Genomic DNA, 21,006 nt, shown 5'->3' with positions numbered 1-21,006 from the left:
CTATGCTGTCAACATTGTCCAGTTGTTATGGGACTCTTCGGGGTGGGGTGTTTTGGGCCTCTTTTCCCTTCCCCTTCCATGAATATTGTTTGTATGGCTGCAAACCTTGGCTTTACTCTGGATCCTTTGTTTAAGGGTGGTTTGGTTTTGGCTGCAGCTGTATGCGAATAGTTAAGACTCAAACTGGTATTGGAAGGAATGCTTATATATTGTTATTCCAGATTTGCAGCCACATGATGAAACAGAATTTAGCTATTTGGACTAAGTGCTGGGAAAACTGTGTTCATTGACGGCATAGTCAATGACATCTGAATTTATTCTGGGACTGGAAAGGTATGGGCAGGGGGTGTGAAGTGGACCTTGGATTACATACTGCCACCACCTTATGAAGGTTTCCTTTCAGAAAACAATTTATGAAAGAAGGAACTTATAGATGTGGTAAATAAATCCATGATTTCTCATAGCTTCATATTACAAAATCTTAGTTACTACAATTTTTATATATTGTCGTTCTGTTATAAACATTCTTGATTGCTAAAAGTCTTGTGTAGTGGTATGAAAACAGATGCCTGCAACTTAATGCTTGTAACCATTTAATCTCAGCATTTCTGCATGGTACCAAGAAACCTCAGGGTTTTAAAAAAGACTGCCCTGATTTTAGAACAGTGTTGAAAAAGTCTCAAGAAAATGATGTTTTTATTATTTAAAAATAGGATGAGCCATTTTACTCCTCTTGCGTCTGTCTTCCAGTGGCATAGTCTTTAATGATTCTACCCTATTTCTATTCAATATTGAAATCTGTTAGGGAAGTAAAAGTATATAGAGGCAGGAGGGTACATAGGCTGATACAAGAGAGCACATGGTTATAGGAAAAACATAGGAATTGGTTCAGGGCTTTGTAATGGCAGAATATTTGCCAATAAACAAAGTTCATGTATGGTAAGAACTGCCAGTAAGGCAGAGGAATGTCAGCTGAAAGTGTGGGTGTGACTCTGGTTTGGAAAACAGTTACATTGAGTCCTCACTGATGCACATTCATATTTCACTTATCAATAATTTATTGGGTCTGACAGTGTGGGGGAGAACATGTCCTCATTACTGTTGTTTAGCCAGGTAGTTTGAAAAGAAGAAAATACGCATTTCCATAATAAGCTCTCAGCATAGCAAGCTGCTGCATTCCCTTAGCATTTCCCCCCATCCCCTGCCATACACAGACATTTGCAAGTTGCTGCAAAAATACTGGCCTGCCTTGCAGGATTGTTTTAAAGGTTATTGAGGGAACGTGCGTTCAAAAGTAGGACTTTGAATGTCTGCATTACTTTTGTAGCAGCTACTGTCACAATGCATTCTGAAATACCGTTGGAGCACCCTCCTACAATTGGTCTGTCCTTTCTCAATGTATGCCTCCTCATCCAACCAGTACATGCCGCTTGTTAGGAACTTTGTGAAAAGGCAGGAACTGTGCTCCTCTGAGCATGCACTGTGGGTGGGGATGGGGACTATGCACTGGATGTCTAGCTGGTAAACATTTTTGCGAAATTCCCCTCTTTGAGAATTCAGAGTTGTGATTTATTCTTCTGTTAATTACTCCCATCTCATGTATTTCACTACTAGGGCTTCATGGGGAATTTTTGAATACTGTTAATTTTTAGCGTAAAATAGTAAGTTTGGGGTACCTTATTAGAACAATGAAATTTCAGTAATGCTCATTAAAATTATAGATGTTGGCATTTGCATAACTACCAATAAACATAAATGTAGTATAATTTACACTTAATGAACTTTTATTTGTTTGCAGGTGTCAGCTGCGATGCATGTTTAAAAGGAAATTTTCGAGGTCGCAGATACAAGTGTTTAATTTGCTACGATTACGATCTGTGTGCATCTTGTTATGAAAGTGGTGCAACAACGACAAGGCATACAACTGACCATCCAATGCAGTGCATACTAACAAGGGTAGATTTTGGTAAGTAACTCTTGTGTCTTATTTTGTCCTACTGCATGTGTCATGATTTTGCCAAGTTCAGCTTTGGACTTTTACCAAACTGACTTTTGCTGGAGTGAGGCATATGTAAATATACTGGCTTTGTTTTTATTTTTATATTCATTTATTTTTAAAAGAAGTGTGAATATAGATTTTGCTCAGTGCAGATAAATAAGTGCTGCACTGGGATGTTTTGAAAAGTTAAGAAGTTTACAGACACAGTTTTCCTGGTGGAATGTGAGACTAAGCCTATCTGGATTCAGTGAGACTTCTGAGACAGCATGCATACAACTGGGCTATAAGCAGCCAAAATAGGAGGGAAAGTGGAAAGGAGAACAAGATAACTTTGGAAGTAATTTCCAGTAATGTTAAAAGCACTGCATTGTCATAAAGCTGAGTAATCAAATACAAGCGGCCTTGAGTGGTTGTTTGTTGTTTTTGGGAATTGAAGTGTTTTGGAAAGAAAAATGAGAGGTGGTTAAATCTGCTTTTTAAAAGAGGAAAAAAGACACATGACTGATGCAAGTAGAATCCAATGCCAGATGTAAGGGAACAAAGAAAAACCAAAGCAACAAAACAATATATTTCAGATATGTGGTTATCATTCCAAAGAAAACCAGTGATTACTATGGGATTGGCTTAATTATAATCTCTATTATTTGTTCACATATGTAGCACTTAAGCCTTTCTTATTTTCCATGTCTCTTTGGGGGCATACTTTTACCTGGGTGAAATACACCAGTCTGCTAGGGTTTTGTAGGAATATAGATGGTGCTTCACTCCTTTAACTTCAATGTTTATTAAAATATTTGTATTGATAACATGTAAACATCAGGGTTGTGTAGTATGGGTGCATATGTAGGTGTATGTTTGTAAGGACAGGGCTTGTGTTACATGTTTACTGACATTACAGATTTGACTGAGTTGATTCTTGTGATTATAGTATTTTGTTTTTAAGTGCTACTTTCATCACAGCAGTTAGGTCTACTAACGGGTATGCTAGTTTTTTGGAGTAATATATGAGAGAGGGATAGCCTCCAGTAGATAAGTGGGTAAACTTCTGTCTACTAAGCTAGAAAGTAAAAGTCAAATAATGTAAGCCAGTATGAACAACAGCAACACATTAAGAACCACATGTAGTAAAAGGCTAATTTGAAAAGATGTGTCTTTAAATCTTTTGTAAAGGTCATGAAATTGGGGGCCAGTCCTACTTCTTGAGGGAGCTCAGGAGGAAACCCTTTTACTTGTGCCTCGGTGTTAACCTCTGTAGACACCCTCAGAAGGGTCTCTTCCGCAGATCTTTGTACTCGAGCAGGTTCATAACAAGACAGGTGATCCCCTAGATCAGTGATGGCGAACCTTTTAGAGACTGAGTGCCCAAACTGCAACCCAGAACCCACTTATTTATCACAAAGTGCCAACACTGCAATAAAACCTGAATACTGAGGTTTTAGTTTAGAAAAAAAAACAACTCATGCATTAACATCTTTTGTCTTAAAAGAAAAACACAATAACAGGGAGAAGGAGCCATGTTCATGTTCAGCGCCCCCAAGTTGGGGGACGCCAGGCTTGCTTGCGCCCAGCATGCGCACTCCCTCCCTCCCTCCCTGCTCGCCCCCAGACCAGCCACGGGGAATGCTGCAGGAGCTTCGGAGGTGCTTGAAAGTTAACCGGAGGGGCGGAATGGAGGGGAGAGAGACCTAAAATAAAGGTGAGGAGAGGTTATTGCTGATCCCTGCCAGGCTTCCGTTGGGATCTTCCTCGAGGCACCCCCACTGTGCTGCCAAGCCTTGGCAAGTGGGGTCGGGTGAGGAGTGGGATCCCCACCATGTGCCCACTCCTCTCGCTTTGCAGCAGGCCCAGCCTCCACTTTGCCTCATTTTGGCCTCCCTCCCCAGGAAGCGCCGTATCAATCCTGGGTGCCCTCTCTCATCCTCCTCCTCGCTGCTGCTGCTGCTTCGCTGCCTCGACCCTGTCAGTCACTCCCTTCGCCCAGCTTTCCCCCTCCCCCTGTGGCCACCGACACAGGAGCCCGGCCCGGGAGTGAGTGCGCGGGCAGGTGGGTCCGCGGCTGGCTGGCTGTGCCTGCGGCTACCGAGTTGGCAGGGTCCCGCCACATGCTGTAGGCCAGGAGCAGGTGGAGGAGGCAGGAGGAGGGCACCGCCGCCGGCACTCAGCACGCCCACTCGCTGCTTGCCCGCTTCCTTTTTGGCACACCTGCCACGGCTGTTGCGCCTGCCTCTGGCCACCTGTTCAACGCCGCCTCTTGTGGCAAGTCGTGGCTAATGAGTGACGTTGTTGCCTGGTGCTGTTACTCTTTCCGAATATGTGCATGGCTGCTGGGGGGATGCTAGAGCGACTTGGCTCGTGTGCCAACAGAGAGGGCTCTGCGTGCCCGCTGAGGCACGCGTGCCATAGGTTCGCCATCACTGTCCTAGATGAATTGTAGGCGATTATTTAAAGTGGCTAAAGAAATAAGCCTGGTCTGATGGAAGGGGCATCTGGTGTTTCATGCTTCCTGATCTATAACCCAGTGGATTCAGAGTACTTCAGCATAAGCCTTTGTAATCAGTGGAAATAAATCTTTTTAAATCTGAGTGCTTTGGATTTTAACTTGGTTGCAAGGATGACCCAAAATTCTCTCAAAACAATAATTGGCAACATAGTTCACATATGATTTCTGAAATGTTTTCTTTTTCTTTTTTTTAGTTTGGCAAAATTAACTCTGAATATTACTATTTACCAATTTTGTGTGTATTGACTTTGTTATGTTGTTAGTTGTAAGGTAACTAATTTTTATGTACAAATAGTTTTTGTGAAGAAGCATCACACAGTACACTTGGGAGTATTAGTAGCTTATAAAGCATTGCCAGAATTTCTTTTAATTTCCCTTGCTTTCAAAACTGGTCCTGAGAAAAATCTTGTACTTATATTTTGGTCTTGATAGCAGTGTGGATTTTGCAGATGGGTTAGATTAAGTAGCTTTTAGTGAATTTAAGTGACTGGTCTTTGAAAGACAGAAGGCTCTGCTGTTGGAGCTCTTTGTCTCTCCAAAGCTCTGCTGGCAAAATCCAGGCAAGACAGGAGGAGGATGGGATGCTATTATAACCTCTCTGTCCTCCACCTAATTTTTTAGCCAGCCTGATTACCGGGGATGGGGTGTGTCAGAGATGCTATTGGATTAGGCAGATCCAGCCTTCCCTCTCTCCAGCCACCATCCAGAACCCTTTTCTCCCTCTTTGATAGCTCTTCTGAGATTACAATTATGACTTTGAAAGAGAAGCTGTTGTAGATATTTCTGTGGAAGCTGGGGCAGAGGGAGAAGTTCTTCATGGTTTCTGTGCATCACACATTTGTGCTTGTGCACCTGCACAACACTTAGCTCTTCCCCTGCTTTTGTAGCTCTGCACCATCCTAGAGCTTACTTCAGGATTTCTTTTTCAGGCTTGTGATAGTCACTGTTGAGTTTCCTTGTGCTGAAAAAATTTCTCTTGTGGGTGACTAAATCAGGTGGCTTTCGTCAATTAGAAGATGGTTGATTATGTATTTTGTGGGGTGGTCATCCCCCCCATTGCTTCAGTGTGCTACACTGGTAAGCATAGATGCTTTTGAACATGCAGACTTGTAAAATTATGAAGTAATCACTTCTGTGAACTTACATACTATTTCAGATGAGAACTGAAGGCTGTCAGAAGACCTGTTTCAATTCCTTTATTCAGAAATGTCCCAGACTCATCGCCATTCTCTTTCCACATAGCTCAACAGCAAGATGGATGTGGGGGGAGCAGAGGGCGGGTTTGCTGTCTGTCTCTCTTTCTTGTTCTCTTTTTCTATCAGTGCAAGCAGTGCTGTTTTTCTTGAAATACCAGGGTTTTGGTTTTTTAGTCAGTCTTCATCTCTAATATGGATACAGTTCCACCTTCCTCAAATATTTTTTTCAGGTTCTCTGTGTATATGCGTTGCTGGCTATGTGCAGCTTGTGTTAATGGGGCCTTTGGATTGCTGTCTTTTTCTAAGACAAGGTCCATTGATGAGTCATGGTATATAAATTAGGAACAGCCTTTGATCCTGCATGAGAGATCCAGAGGTAATCGGGGTGTCGTGATCCACAAGTAAACTGAGGCATAAGACAAACTTTTCCTAAGAAGCCTTCCTCAGTGTATATATTCTGAAGACTTTTCTGGTATTGTCTCTTAGAGTTGATGGTATTGTCAGCTATGTTTTTCTTCATTGGCATGTTCAATATGCTCTTTACAGCATGTTTGTTTACATCTTCACTGAGGGAATTCCTCCTAATTTTAACCAAAACATTATTTTCCACCTGTTGTACCAGAATCAACAGTAGTGGTCCCCAAAACATTCTCCAGAAAAAATGGATTCAGATTCTTCCACTTTCCCTGCAAAGATTAAAATAATTGCTGTTATTTCTTTTTATTAGTGCATATTTGTTAACTTATGTTTTAATCAAAATTCTCTTCTTATTTATTATATTTTTAGCCCACTTGAGTGCCATTTTCATTGAAAAAGCCAAATATAAATAAATAAGGGCACATCTTACACATCTAAGCTTAAGGTCATCCTGTGTAGAGGGGAAAGGACTGTGGAGGTGATCTTTGCTTTTGTGTACTTCATGTGCACATTTTTTTCGGATACACTTTTTTGCTTGTCTAGCTGGAGCATTTTAGACAGAGGGGGCGAAGGCTGGGAGGCTTCAGGATCTGGCCTCTCTTAGTTTCTTCCTTGTCAACCAAAGTGCCCTCTTCCCCACCTCTTTGAAGTTGCATTCCCAACTTCAGAGAGGCAGCTGGTGAGGAGGAGGAGGTTGGACTGCTCTTTCTGGTTCTGAGTTGGGAATCCGAAGTATGGTGAGACTCCTCAGGCAATGTCTAGGAACCCTAGGAAGCTATTGCACATAAGAGATGATTTGTGGGAAAAGTCTTTTCATGTGTGTACTTGATGGAACATTATGGTATAGGGGAGTTGTTACCTTACTGCTTTGAATATTATCTAGAAACTTTCTTACAACTTCCTTGAAACCATATTAGTGCTACTTATGTGGCCTTATTGTAAAGAGTAGCCAACATAATCCTTAAATACTATCACAGTTCTCATGGTTTTTGTGGGACCATGTTGTAGTCTGTATTTCTGAGTAGCCTTGCTCTCAAGCATCCTTTGTGAATGTCCCTACTTGTGTATGCAGAGCAGCAAGGAAGGTTGCTTTTTCATTTCAGGAGGAATTACTGTATTTGCATCTTTTACTGAGACTTTCTAACATTGGAATCGCCTTTCCTACTCGGAGTTTAGGATTGTTCAGCTTCAAGGATAACTTTGAGCATTCTCAGAGTGCTTTTTCTCTGCTAATGCTCACCAGAAACCAGACTGAGGGACACACATCCTTCCTCTGCAGCTTCTGTTTCCTAAAGCAGATTTTCTCTCCCATGGCCCTAGCTGCGTTCAAACAGTTTGATGGTACCAGTGTCAACCCTACTTCCACGTTCTAGGTTGAAGGAAATGTGGAGTAGCCTTCCCTGTACTTTCATGTTGGTGCTGACAGACTGTTTTAGAGGAGTTTAGAAGTGGGATATGGGTGAGAGTTGCAGAGAGGGAGCACATATTCCCACAGCTGGCCGGCTAAGTCCAGCAGAGGTTATGCCTGTAAGTGTAAGCACAAGTGTATTGGAGCTACATAATGTACATTCATTCCAATAATGCATACCAGGGGTAGGCAATGTGGTGCTCCTGGGCATCAGTGGATTGCTGGGAAATAAGACTCTGCTTATAGTGAAAATGGTGAGTCCAAAAGAATAGTTTTGTGTGTTTGGGCTCAAACATTCCTCTGCTCTTGGTACTCAGTCTTTCAGGCAGGTTGCTTGTCCTCTGCCACACCTCCCATTGCACCTATTCCGTGCTGGTGCCAGGACAGTGTATCAAATGGTGAGATCTACAGTATTCCTTTAAGGTGCCTCAATAGTTGGTCTGGTTTCAACTGTGACAGGCATGAACAATGAGCAGCTCTGGTATTCTTTCTTAAATTGGAATTATTTTTAAACACTTTATTTTAATAAAATAAGGGACCAGTGACAGGTAGCATTCCACAGTCACAAAAATGCTTAGCTTCATGATAGAGATAGTAGATTTTGATTTGACTTTAACGGTCTAAAATGTGGTAATTTTGGGTTCTGAAGAGTTAATTCATTGAATTTTTCATTGAGACAAATGTCTGAGTGAACAGCAGTTTAGGGAGCCAGCATTTCTGTGTTTCTTGTGTTTGTGACCTTCTTAAGCACAACATTCTTTTGGTGAATTGAGTCCACAAATATTTTATTTTCTCAGATTTGTACTATGGTGGAGAAGCTTTCTCAGTAGAGCAGCCACAGTCTTTTACTTGTCCTTATTGTGGAAAAATGGGTTATACGGAAACATCTCTTCAAGAACACGTTACTTCAGAACATGCAGAAACATCAACAGAAGTGGTAAGCGTAAACACCCTTGTTTCTAGATAACACTAGAAATCACTTGAAGATTTGAAATCCTGTCCACCTATTCATAAACAATAAATACTGAAATCCTTGCTGTTTAGGATCAGTAACTAGGATGTTTTCTTTTACAGTCCTGTTTCTCCCTTTTGCTTTTCACTGTAAAATAATCCCAAGCAGGTTACATCATTGCTCAAACAGCATTAACCAGTAAAATATGAACGGAAGCACAGATAAGTAGTTTCACAAGCTACAGCAAAACACATTTGGTTCAAAGAGTGGGTGGACAAATAGATCTTTGGTTGGTACTATGTAAGATTTGGGACCTACTCCTTCATGAGAGAAGAGGGTGATTAACTAATTAGGATGGCTATATTAAAAACACCCTGTCTTGGGTTGGTGCATTTCAAATTCCCATCAAACATGGCACCTTTAAGAAAGCACTCCCAGTGAACTTTAATATCTGGCATGTGCACAGCAGAGAGGATCCTCATATCAGCTATCCAAGTCCTAAGTTGTGTAATCCTTATATGTTCAGAGATTGGCAACAAAATGGAGATTGCCCTGCATGGTTGGGGCTTATAGGAGCCAGGAGTCCACACTGCTTGTACCCTGATGGGGATGGGAAGTGCATGAAGGAGAAGCCCAACTTGTCTTGGCCTTGCAGAAGCCACATCTCCTGGAAAGTCACATCTGAGTTCCTTCCTTTGCAGAGAGAGGCATGGAGAAAAAATTATAGAAATGGGCAGGGCAAACAATATTGTGGGAGGGGCTGTGGAGAGCCCTGCTGTCTTGTTAACTTGGCCTGCTGGCTTGGTCAGAGGGGTTGTAATACAGTCCCCTAACCAAAATTGGGTACCCTTCCCTGTACTAGGAGCTACTTCACTCTGCAGCATATGAACTTCTACTTTATATTTTAAAATAAAAATAAAATCAGAAGTGCCAAGGAAGATTCTGTCAGGAACCTAGACATAGCCACTTCAAGAGAATATCCTTCCATATATTTGTGCGTGACAAGTAGCATTGTACTGGGAACATTCCCCCCATCCCTGCAAAAAATGCTAAAGATGATTTTAAGCCAGAGAAATTGGTCATGGCAAAGAGATAAAAATTCTGGATATCTTAGAATGTTATCAAATTCAAGTTATGTGGAAGTGCAAAGTTACAAGGCACATCTGGTTTACAGTTGAGGTATTTTTATTGTAAGGAGCTCAGACCTGCAGATCATATCCAGCAGACACAAGAGATGCTAAATCAGTGAGACTGTTATTGCATGGAATCTCACTGCAGTTGCTTAACAGTTACAGTCTCCAGAACTTCATTTAGCTGGTTTAACAGTTGTCATAGACTTTAACAGTATTCTCATAACATTTCAAGGCTAACAGCTACAACCAAATCAGAGATTCAGATAACTGTTTCTCAGTTATAATCTCTGTGTCTCGGAGGGTATAGCTCAGGGGCAAAAGGATTCTTGAGGTCATCTATCTCAGGCAATCAAAAACAAGGGTTCAAGGGAAAGACCTAAACCAATCTGGACACCCACACAAAAGTCAGTACCAACCTTCTTCCCTGCATTGGAACCACTGTGGATGAGAGTTCGGGCTCAGCAAATTAAAGAGATCCAAACATGTTCAGTAGCAAGCCCACAGAAATTCCCACACGCGGATATCTTGATGCCTGAATCCATCAGCGTTGGGATCTTTATGTTACATGGGCATACACCCAAGAAAATAAAACATTTAGGTTTGACTCTGGCCCAGCTGGGTGTAGGAGTCCATGGCACAAAAAAGCACGTTAATCAAACCCTACATATAACTTATCTGGGGGAGTCTTCATACAATCCAGGGGAGTAAAGGGTCTTGGAAGGTAAGAATTCCATAAACAGATGTTGGATCTAAACTTAATGGTGCAGACCAAGAAGACAGTGCGATCCTAGCAATATTTCCATGGCCGCACAGCTGCTTTTCAAGCAGGGAGTGGCTAGAGGGGCTCACCTCCCAAGCCTGTGACAGGAATGTTAGCCTCACTTCTTTTCCAGCTCAGCTGTTTCCCTTCTACCCATTAGGAGTGGGGCTTCAACCTGAGTGACAAACTCCATGAGCCCGTCCCTCTGTTGGATTCTCAGGGCATCTGTCTGTTGCCACACCTGTGAAGGCCAGCAGTCGCTGCTGGAGAGAGGAGTGCCTCTGCTTCCACTTCCTTTTGCCTGAGAAGACTGGCAACCTCTCTCCTGTCTGCTTATATGTTTTGTAGGGTTTTCAAGTCCTCATCCAGTCAAGCTACTCCTGATTAAAATGAACTAAAACCATCAAGCCCTGAGCAAGGCTTAGTTGCTTAACACATTAAGTAGCGTTCTGTGTACTCTCTGGTAGTCCCCTTAGTCTTACGTAGTCTGTCTGTGATGGCAAAGCGTAGAGAATTTTATATGTAGCATCCAGGCTAGAGAATATAGTCTTTAAATGGAGGCTGTACTTTTTAAACTGAGGGTGCAGTTCTGCCACAATTATAATCCCTGAACTCAGAACCTTACTCTCATCCTATGCAGGGCTGGGGGAGTGGCAGAAGTGATATTTGCCTCCTGTCCTCATGCTGTGAGTTTTCACTGGTCAGACATGTTGCCTGCCTAATGAAAGCACAACACCTGATGGAACACCCCTCCCAGCCGCCATCTACCCCAACACAACGATCAAGATCTGGGGCCTGTCTCTGCCTGCCATCTCCAAGAGAGGCTTGGTTGATGGCAACAAGGAGAAGGTCCTTTTCATGGTGACCCCTCACTTATGGAACAAGCTCCCCACTGAGGCCCACCTGGTCCCAACCTTACTATCTTCTGTGTCACGTTAAGACTGTCATCTCCAACAAGTCCTCTGCTACAACTAGCACTGTCTCCATCCTCTGATCTGGGAATCCAAAGTATCCTTTGCTTAAGGGCCATAGGATTGCCACCTCAGCATCCAGTACACAGATGGATTAGCTTGTTCTGGAGAACAGTGCTTTTATCATTAATTTTTGGCTGTTGTTATTTTTATTATTATTTATTTATGCTATTAATCTTTGGCTGCTGTTAATCTTTGGCTTTCTGCGTAATTGATTTTTCCCTACTTTCTATATGTATACATGTAAGGGTGTGTAAAATTCTAATAAAAATGTATCATCACCAAAATAGCCTTAAAAATAACACATGTGCTCCTAGGTTTGAGCCCCATGGTTAACATTTGTTCCTCCTGATCTAGTCAAGTGCATCTTCACTAATCTACTCATTAAAGTTTACAGTGTTACTGATGAGCACTGTGACATGGTTTTAGATTGACTCCACTGGGTGGCAGTACTGTTTTATATAGATAGAATTCTATACAAGCCCAAATTATTATAATAGAAACACAGGCTATGTTGATAGTAGCTATAGTGTTGTCCTCAGGGAGCTCTGTTCTCCCTGTATTTGACATATTGTTCCTGATCGAGCTCTAAGACTACTTTATTTATCAAAAGTATTTCAGAGAACAGCAAAAAAGGTGAAAAGGGCAAGGTTCTTAGCTTGCTGCAGAACTGGGTGAATAAGTATATTAAATTTTGTGTTTTTGTAAAGTTATGGTTTTCAAATTTTGAAGCACAATTGGGAATGTGATGATTGAAACTTCTGAAGTTTTGTGTGCACTGGATCCTGAACATACATTCGAAAGTATCATATGCAAAGAACTTTGAGGTCAGGAAGACATGAGACATTTTGCATAAATGGACAGGTGAATTATTGGAAAGTAAAATTCTGTATGAATCAGTACAAGTTTTGTACAACTAGATAGGAATTGTGTGCATGTTTCTTCCCATGTTTGAAAGAGATCAAGAAATCATAAAGAACAGTGCAACTAATGATGCTGAAGGATGTGACCATGACATTCAGGGTAACATAAATGATTTTCCCATGAATGTCTTTATATCCAGATATCATTTTAAAAGAAATTGTAAAAGTGAATTTGTACAAGTCACAATTTGAAATAGTACTCATCATGAGTGTGTTTTCTCTCTCTGCATTTGTTAATGTTCAGATACCCACAGAGGGCCAGTATTATGTAGTTCTGAAAAGCGCAGAACTGGGACTGAGGCAATCTGACTGGCTAGTAACCGGAATTAAAATGTGTGGCCCTTGATTAGCCAGGTTATCCCCTTAATTAGAGAGCTAGTATAGTGTAGTAGTTAAGAGCATGGGACTGGGACTCAGGAGACTAGTTTCTGCTCAGCCATGGGTGGCTTTGGGCCAGTCACTGACTCTCAGCCCAACCCACCTCACAGGGTTGTTGTTGTTGTGGAGATAAGATTGAGAGCAGCAGGAGGAGAATGATATAAGCCACCCTGAGTTCATTGTAAGAAAAAAGTGGGATGTAAATTTAATAAATGATGCTACAGAGATAATCAGCACTTGATGAAAATATGCTTGCTCTCTGTGTCAGACTTCATTGGAACAAGAGTATTGCTAAAGCTAGTTTTCAGGCTTTCTTTCATCAGGCATTCATTCCCCTGTAGAGTTTGTGCAGCTCAGTCAAATTCCAGAGAGGTCACTGAACAAGGAACTCAGCTGTTTGGAGCAAAGGAAGAAAATGTCAAATCTAGCTAGTTTATTCCTACCTGCATTTTTTTTAAATGTGCCAAGCCAGGGCTATTGTCAGAAGGCACATGATAGAGGTACCTTGCTGCAGCTTAGCAGGTCTGGGTCAAGCCATTCCTGGATGGGAAGCCAGTTGGAAATCCTAAGTATGTTGCCCTGAGCCCTGTTGAAGAAAGGTGGGGTATACATGAGTTTAATAATGAAATAAAGCTAACAAAATGACCGTTGGGTATAATGTTTATTTATTTACTTATTTAATTAAATGTTTATACCCCACCCTATACACAAAAGCATCTCAGGGTGGCTTACACAAAATCAAAGCAAACAATACAACAGTTAACAATAAATAAATAGTTAAATATGCACATAAAACCAGTAACATTTCAGAAATGAAGGAAAATCAAAAAATCAAAGTCAAGAGTAAGAGCAAAATCAAAAAGCAACTGTGAAGTTAAAATCTAATTAAAATTCCTAACATTTAAAATGATGGGCAAATAAAAAGGTTTTCACCTGGCGCCAAAAAGAATATGAAGTCGGCACCAGGCGAACCTCTTGTGCCTTGCTTGCAAGCAAACACGATTTTTGGCATCCACAATGTCATCACGGGTCGTCTCTGTTAAGATATTAGCCTAAATGTCCAGTTGTCTCATTTTCTGGAATTTGAGACAACATGAGATAACCTTAACTCTGACCTATAATCAATGAGATTTTGGTGTTTGATATTTTCTGGTTTTTAAAAAGGCAGTGCATTATCATAGTGTTTTGAAAAGCAAAACGAAGCACCAAAAAACCAAATGCTAAATGTTACGTGAAGATATAGTGGAATATTAAAGATAGTTGTGCCTCCTTTCTTCTGTCTAGGAACATGAAAGTCAGTGAGCACCTATGTCTGTTGTGCCACCTCCTTCGATGTGTTTTGGAAGTTGTGTGGAGGGAACGGTTCAAGTGAATAGAATGGAGGTGGGAGGTTGACCGTCTCTTGACAATTTGCAGCGTTGACTTTGATAATCCTTAAGAACTTGAAGGAAGACTGTTGTTTTACTCTTAGTGTTTACATTACAGTTGTTCAGTGTGATGACTGCAGTCGTCGAAGACCCTTGCTTAAATAACTTTTGTCGTTTCAGATTTGTCCAATATGTGCAGCATTACCTGGAGGAGATCCCAATCATGTTACAGATGACTTTGCAGCTCATCTTACACTGGAACATAGAGCTCCTAGAGATTTAATATCCTTTGCTAAGCTGAGAAACAAACAACCAGATCTTAGTAGCTATGCTGGTGCCAAAGGAAGTGATTCTGTTAGCACAATCCTAGTGAGTTTGGGTTGAATAGCGAGATACTGCAAAGAACTGGAATTATACTGGAATACTTCTGATTAATTGCACCAATAATGCCTAGTGTAAGTAATAGCATTTATTTTTCTTTTAAAGTAAAACTGGGATTTTTTTTTGCATTAATAAATAACTTCCTGTTTGCTCATTAGGACACATTTGGAAAAATAAATAACTTGTGACTGAGTTTGCCTTTAGTGAACCAGATCCTGTGTTACATTAATGCATATGCTACCCTGGTTTTGTTATTGGGTAGAGTATAATCTGAATAATGGAAGTTAAGTTATAATACAATATTATGTAAGTTCAGCAGTGCAATGTGGTGGTGCTAAGAGAACTTGGAGATAATTGCTGTGGTTATTTAATGCCTTTTAGTTGTCGATGGAGCTGTGTGCAACTCCAGCAAATGCCAGAGCAGTGCAACCAATTCTCAACTAGTATGGGGAGGCAGCAATACTGGAAGTAGGGTCTGAATATTCAGTGGGATAATTCATCAGGTTATTTAAGTCATTGCTTCACACATACAAAATTAGTCAAGGAAACCCTGATGTGTCATAAACTTATGGGTAATACGCTTCCATTTTGCCAGCTGGTTGTATGTTATGAAGGTTTTGTTTAAGCCATACAGTTTTCTCTAGTTGGAAATGAAAAATTAACCCAGGAAATAAATCTGAATAAGTTTTTCTTGCTGATACCTACAAGTCCATTCTTTTGGCTTTTTCTTTGCAATCCAGTAACCCTGCATGTTGATAATTTCCCTTAACTTTATGATTATGATGAATCCAGTGGTGTTCGGCATGTACGTAGAATGTTTCACCCAGGCCGGGGTTTGGGTGGCCCTCGCGCACGTAGATCAAACATGCACTTTACTAGCAGTTCCACTGGTGGATTTTCATCTTCACAGAGTTCGTATTCTCCAAGCAATAGGGAAGCCATGGATCCTATCGCTGGTAAGATTTAAGAACGCTTTATGTATTGTATTCCATTCTTGAATGTTTTGAATCCATGATGAACTGCATTTCACAAAAAGCAAGACTGTCCTCAGTTCCCTGTAGAACACTGTACATGCTGTAGAACACCTGTAGTTCCCTGTAGAACACTGTACACAGTGAATGCAACTTGAATATGTACATGCATGTATATACTTGTAGTCAGCTGTTGCAGCATTGAATTATTTGGGGCTGACCTGAAGGATAATCAAAAGTCTCATGATTTTGTTTGGTTGATTTGGTATTGAGTTCTAATAGTCCTAGCAATGTGTTAGCTCCAATGACTGTGAGGGGCTGAGATTGAGGGACTGAGGACACAGCTTCATCAGTTTTTCATGGGTGGTGGTAAGTTCAGACACCAACAGGACAGAACTCTTAAGAAGGAAGTTAATGTGGCAATGAGAGGTAGCGCTGGGCTTGGCGTTGCTGTAGCCGGATTTCGCCGTAACCCTCCATCTCTTGTTTATGTTGGCAGAGCTTTTATCTCAGTTGTCTGGTGTGAGGCGTTCTGCAGGGGGACAGCTTAATTCCTCTGGCCCTTCCGCGTCTCAGTTACAGCAGCTGCAGATGCAACTGCAGCTAGAACGACAACATGCACAGGCGGCGCGGCAACAACTGGAGACTGCACGTAACGCAACGAGGCGCACCAACACTAGCAGTGTCACCACCACTATTACACAATCTACAGCAACAACCAACACATCTAATACAGAAAGCAGTCAGCAGGCTGTCCAAAACTCTCAGTTCCTCCTTACAAGGTAACTCATTCTACAGGTTTGGTCACAGTTGCCGCTCTTGGTTCTCTCTCACTTCCGGTGTAGGGATCCACTTTTGCAGTGTGTGTCTTCCAGTTGCATCCCTTTTCTGCCCATGAACCGGTTTTCTTCCACTTACTTCAGCAATGGTGGTCTGTCTAAGCATGTAAAGACCGCACTTCTTCTGCATCCCTGTCTTGTAGAGAGAGTGTGTTGGCTTAAGTTCCAAAGGAAACAGTGACTCATGGTGTAATCCAAGCCTAGATGCTGAATACATGTTTTACTGCATTTACAGTTACATTTTGGGAAAATCCCTCAAATTACTGAGCAATCTGTAGGCCATTTAGCATGTTGTCAGGCTGTGAGGCCTGCCAGCTGTGTGTGGTTACACTTTATCTTGGGCTCAACTCAGGAAGTTCTTCATACATTTTTGTATTTCAAAAATACATGCTATTACAAATACAATTTTTATTGATTGTAAAAAATGGAAATACTCGAAAGAGTATAATAATGAATTCAAAACTGACAAAATTCCTTTAAAAAGGAATTATTAAATTATTAATTATTCCATTAAATTAAAAATGACCTTTCATATATACAGATTACTTTTGTTGTATATAGTGTATAATTTTTAAAACATGACTGGCACTTCCCACACCTTCTGAAGGTATTCATTTACTGAACATCTATGATGCTTTTCAGTGCCAACCTATGAAGAATGTTGCAGGTGCAGTTTAGGTTATTTAATATTTTAAATAGTTCTGACAGCCTAAAAGAAAAGCCAGTGAACCATATGAAACTTCAGCTATCAAAATGTATTCCTTTTTAACAATTATCCATAGCCAGAACATCATGCTGGAGGTTAGGACTGACACGATGTCCCCATTAGCTTGCTTTGTTGTATTGAGGAACCTTGGTGGGTCAAGCTTTCAAATAGCAGAGGTGGGCAACTCTTGACCTACAATTCTCATGATCCCTCACCATTGGCTATGCTACCCACGGCTTAGGGAAGTTGTAGGCCAAAACATCAGGGCATACACTCATGATGTATAGAATGCCTTGCTACAAGTGTCATTAGCCTGTGTTTCCTCCATGAAAAGGGACTCAGAATGACATATGGCCATGTGGGTGGCACATTATGTACTCTGGATCTAAGTATTCCTAAAGACATAGCAGTATATATACTGAATTGTTCTGTCACCATTAGGCTTCATTTTTCCAGTATAGAATCTTTCATAAGTAGTTGCATTGGTTTTGCTTGAAGTTGTGCTGTTTACCAGACTTCAGAATAAAAATAGATTTGTCACTTAATAGTGCAAAGTCAGTGAGATGTATTGAGGTAAAGCAGGAACCCAGAACGCAAAGAAGAGAAGAGTTGTTTTACTCCTCATTATTTCAGTAGAAGGAAGGCCACACTTAACGACAGCACAGGTTTCTGAAATTCACAAGTCATAGAGGGGTCTTGGGAAGATAGGAAAGAATCTTGATTTAATGGATTACAATCCATTTCAAATCTGTGTGTGAGCGGAGAGAGAATAGCAAGGTCAAATGGCAATGACATGCAAAAGGTATAGTTTGTAACAATAAAAGTTGACCTGGAAGTCTTGAGTGCAGACTGCTAAAGTGGAGCCTACAGAGTAGTTTCCCTCTGTTACTTTGGGTGTGAATAGGGACAATGGCTTCTTGCCCTTCTGCAGGTGTCAGTTAACTTACCTGACCTAGACTGATTGATGGCAGTAAGCTATCTCATACTGAACTAAGCAGCAGTTTTAATTTAGCTCACTGGTGACCAGGGCCCTTCCATGGGTCAGGGGGAGGTCAAGCCTAATCGTCTCCCCTGAGGTCCTTTAACAGAGAGATACCTGGGATTACCCAGGGCGCTTTTTGCTTGCATGACTTGTTCTTGGCCTCATCTGCAGAGCTATGTTCCTTCTTGTTGATACGCAGATTTGCTTATGTTGTATTACTGTGTGGTAAAATGGGAATTTTGTAGGAGTGCTTTGAAGGGGATTGAAAGAGCAATGTGGAAGAGGCCTTGGGATAATTGCAGTCTTATAGGACCAGTAATAGGGTCGCTGGGGTGTTGGATGGAAAGGGGGGGTGATTCTTAGCTCCTGCTGCTCCAGCTCCACTGTAGAGACCTCATGTACCTTGGGCTTGGGGATAAACTGTTTCCATATTAGTAGGAGATGCCAATAAACAAGTAAAAAAGCTTCACTGAAGCCAAAAGGTGCATGATGAAATTGTGTTCTTCACAGGGCCTACGTATGGTTGAAAAACTTAAGTCCTGCAGATGAGCACATTGGGTGTGAGTGGCGCCATCAGTCCATTGATTTTTCAGCTGTATCCTTTTCCATCTCTCCTCTGCGTGCAGGTTGAATGATCCCAAGATGTCTGAAGTAGAGCGTCAGTCAATGGAGAGTGAGCGGGCCGACCGCAGCCTGTTTGTTCAAGAGCTTCTACTGTCCACTTTGATGCGGGAAGAAAGCTCCTCCTCCGATGAGGATGAGCGTGGGGAGGTTGCCGATTTTGGTGCTATGGGCTGTGTAGATATTATGCCTTTAGATGTTGCTTTAGAAAATCTAAATTTAAAAGAGAGTAATAAAGGAAACGAGCCTCCTCCACCTCCTCTTTGATGACATCCCACTTCGCAGACAATGTCCTCTGTGCTGTATTTGCCAATGAAAGTGGACAACAACTATCTTGGGTTTGTTTTGGTGATTGTAATTTCAGGTCTGTCACTCTTGTTACATTGTGTACATTCAAAGGAAGAGAGAAAAAGATATATATGATAATCATTTCCACTTAAAAATAATTTTTACTTCTAGCAGGTAAATGTAGGTTTCAGTGCAGAGGAGAACCCTCTGTGCCCTGTACTTTTGACATGCAAAAGGCTCTCCTAATACTCCACATTCAAACTGAAGAGGAAAAAATGAAATCTCTAATGAAGCTGCTGTGTGTATTTATGAATATTAATGAATAAAAACTGCTTGGATGGTTTACCTTTACTGCATGAGGTTTTTTGCAGCGTGCATGAGTTTTAGTGACCTTGTCATTTAAAAAAATTTAAATACAAGGAATAAAACTATAAACAACCCCCTCCCAAGAAAAAAGCTTTCCCATTATTCAAAGGTTACAAGACCAAGAAGTTAGTGCTCACTTAGCCGCGTGTGGCCATCGAGTAGCTTTTGAATAATGTCTGAACCACCTTTTTGGATGTGCTGTTTGCACATCGTGCAAGCTCTGCAGTGGGACAGCTTGTCATTTCCAGGGTGTGGCATTTTGTTCAGTGTGACCTTTGTGTTGCTGTCTATAACCATCACACATCCACACAGAGTTTCAGCCTGCTTTTTATGCATCTCTAGGAGACACAAAAGTGAGGCCACTGCCAAATCCTTCTGGCAAAGGGGGGCTTTTGTGTGCCCTATAATCAAATACTGGTTCAGCTTTGTTTAAAGTTTTTTTTTTCTTTTTGTGGTTGTTAATTTTTTTGAACTGTTAAAGTATGTTTTATTCAGGTGTAGATGATTCATTTATTCATTGTCTTAAAAGAAAACAAAAGTTAACCTGTCCTGAATGATGTTGTCTTAGTTTTAAAAGTTTCACAGTCTCAACCATATGTTTTTGAGTTATTTATGTATTTGCTTCCTAGTTTGCAGACACTTGTCAGTATCAGGAGAGCTTGAGGAGGTGACTTCACAAACTTTTGTCAATATTACAACTGCATTCTTAATGCTAACTCTAGCACCTTTTTATTTATGATTCCTTCTTGATTTTTTTCTGGCATACAAAGTAAAAAAGCCTTTTAATTGAATCATGCCACCTACATGCCTATACTATTAATCCTGTATGTATAAAAATGTACAGTGTTTTTGTGCATAGACTTTCATAATAGCCCCAAAGCAGGGACAGGAGAGGTTTTGGTTTTGGGGTGGTGGGGAAGGGAATGTAAAGTTAGACTATAAAGACAAAATTGCACACAGCTTCGGATTAAATCTAAACTAGGCTTAGACCATAATCATGTTTCTCTCTGTTTCTCTCACTCTCTTCACCCCTCTTTCCCCTGTACCCTTCCACTTCTGCCACATTACAAGCATCTTAGAATGAAACTTTCAGACTCAAACAGCAGGGTGGGGTTTTACTAGAACTTGGAAATTGTTGCTAATCTAAAATGGTAAAAATCCCACCCACAGCTTCTAGTTTCCAACCTGTTATTTCTATATAAAATACAGTACTAGATTTGTTCTTTTTTTCTTTTTAGTCTCTGCAACAGAATGTTTTAAGGGGGGATTCTCTGCCAGCCCTCTGGTTATCTTGGGAGTTAACCCTGATAGGGATTTTTTTTTAAATTGTTCAGGATTTTCAAAACCAGTTTTCAAGCTGTAGTCTTTTCAAACACACCTGCACATTACAGTAAGACACACAGTTCAATAAAGCATTTTCAAGACTGTTGCTAAGTTGATTCTTTTTTGATGTTAGTGTGTTTTCCAGACAAATAGGTTTCAGACATTTTCTTCAGTGATGGTTCATAATAATTACACTGGATAAGTTCTTGGCCCAATGTGTTCCCCTAAAAATTTGTAAACTTGAAAAAATGTGCTTAAAAGAGAGGCTACAGTCCTATCCACATGGTTCAGAGGAATTCATGATACTGAGTTCCTTCCTGCCAAAGTATTTTATATTTGACTAAAAGGAGCAACAATATATATTAAGGATGAGCTGAAAGGAGGATGCTACAAGAACACCTTGTACCACAATTTTGTAACTGCAGAAAGCTGAATGGTCTTGAAATCCCTGGAGTGCAAAGGTAGGGTTAGATTTTAAGAGCTCAGGCCATTGTTACAATTTTTACAAAGTAGTATGTGTTCAAG

At 40.9% G+C, this 21,006-nt stretch overlaps 1 protein-coding gene across 1 annotated transcript; it reads left to right on the top strand.

Moving 5' to 3' along the window:
• The first annotated feature begins 1,761 nt into the window (after nucleotides 1-1,761).
• On the top strand, nucleotides 1,762-19,135 carry KCMF1 (potassium channel modulatory factor 1). Its single transcript, XM_044443907.1, has 6 exons — nucleotides 1,762-1,966; nucleotides 8,318-8,457; nucleotides 14,185-14,286; nucleotides 15,167-15,341; nucleotides 15,856-16,138; nucleotides 18,510-19,135. The coding sequence occupies exons 1-6, from the start codon at nucleotides 1,777-1,779 to the stop codon at nucleotides 18,769-18,771; spliced, it is 1,152 nt and encodes a 383-aa protein (XP_044299842.1). The 5' UTR covers nucleotides 1,762-1,776; the 3' UTR covers nucleotides 18,772-19,135.
• The last annotated feature ends 1,871 nt before the right edge of the window (nucleotides 19,136-21,006 follow it).

The sequence above is a fragment of the Varanus komodoensis genome, unplaced genomic scaffold (genome assembly GCF_004798865.1).
Source record: "Varanus komodoensis strain SLA01 unplaced genomic scaffold, ASM479886v1 scaffold43, whole genome shotgun sequence".
Lineage (NCBI taxonomy): Eukaryota > Metazoa > Chordata > Lepidosauria > Squamata > Varanidae > Varanus > Varanus komodoensis.
This window is presented reverse-complemented; position numbering and strand designations above follow the sequence as displayed.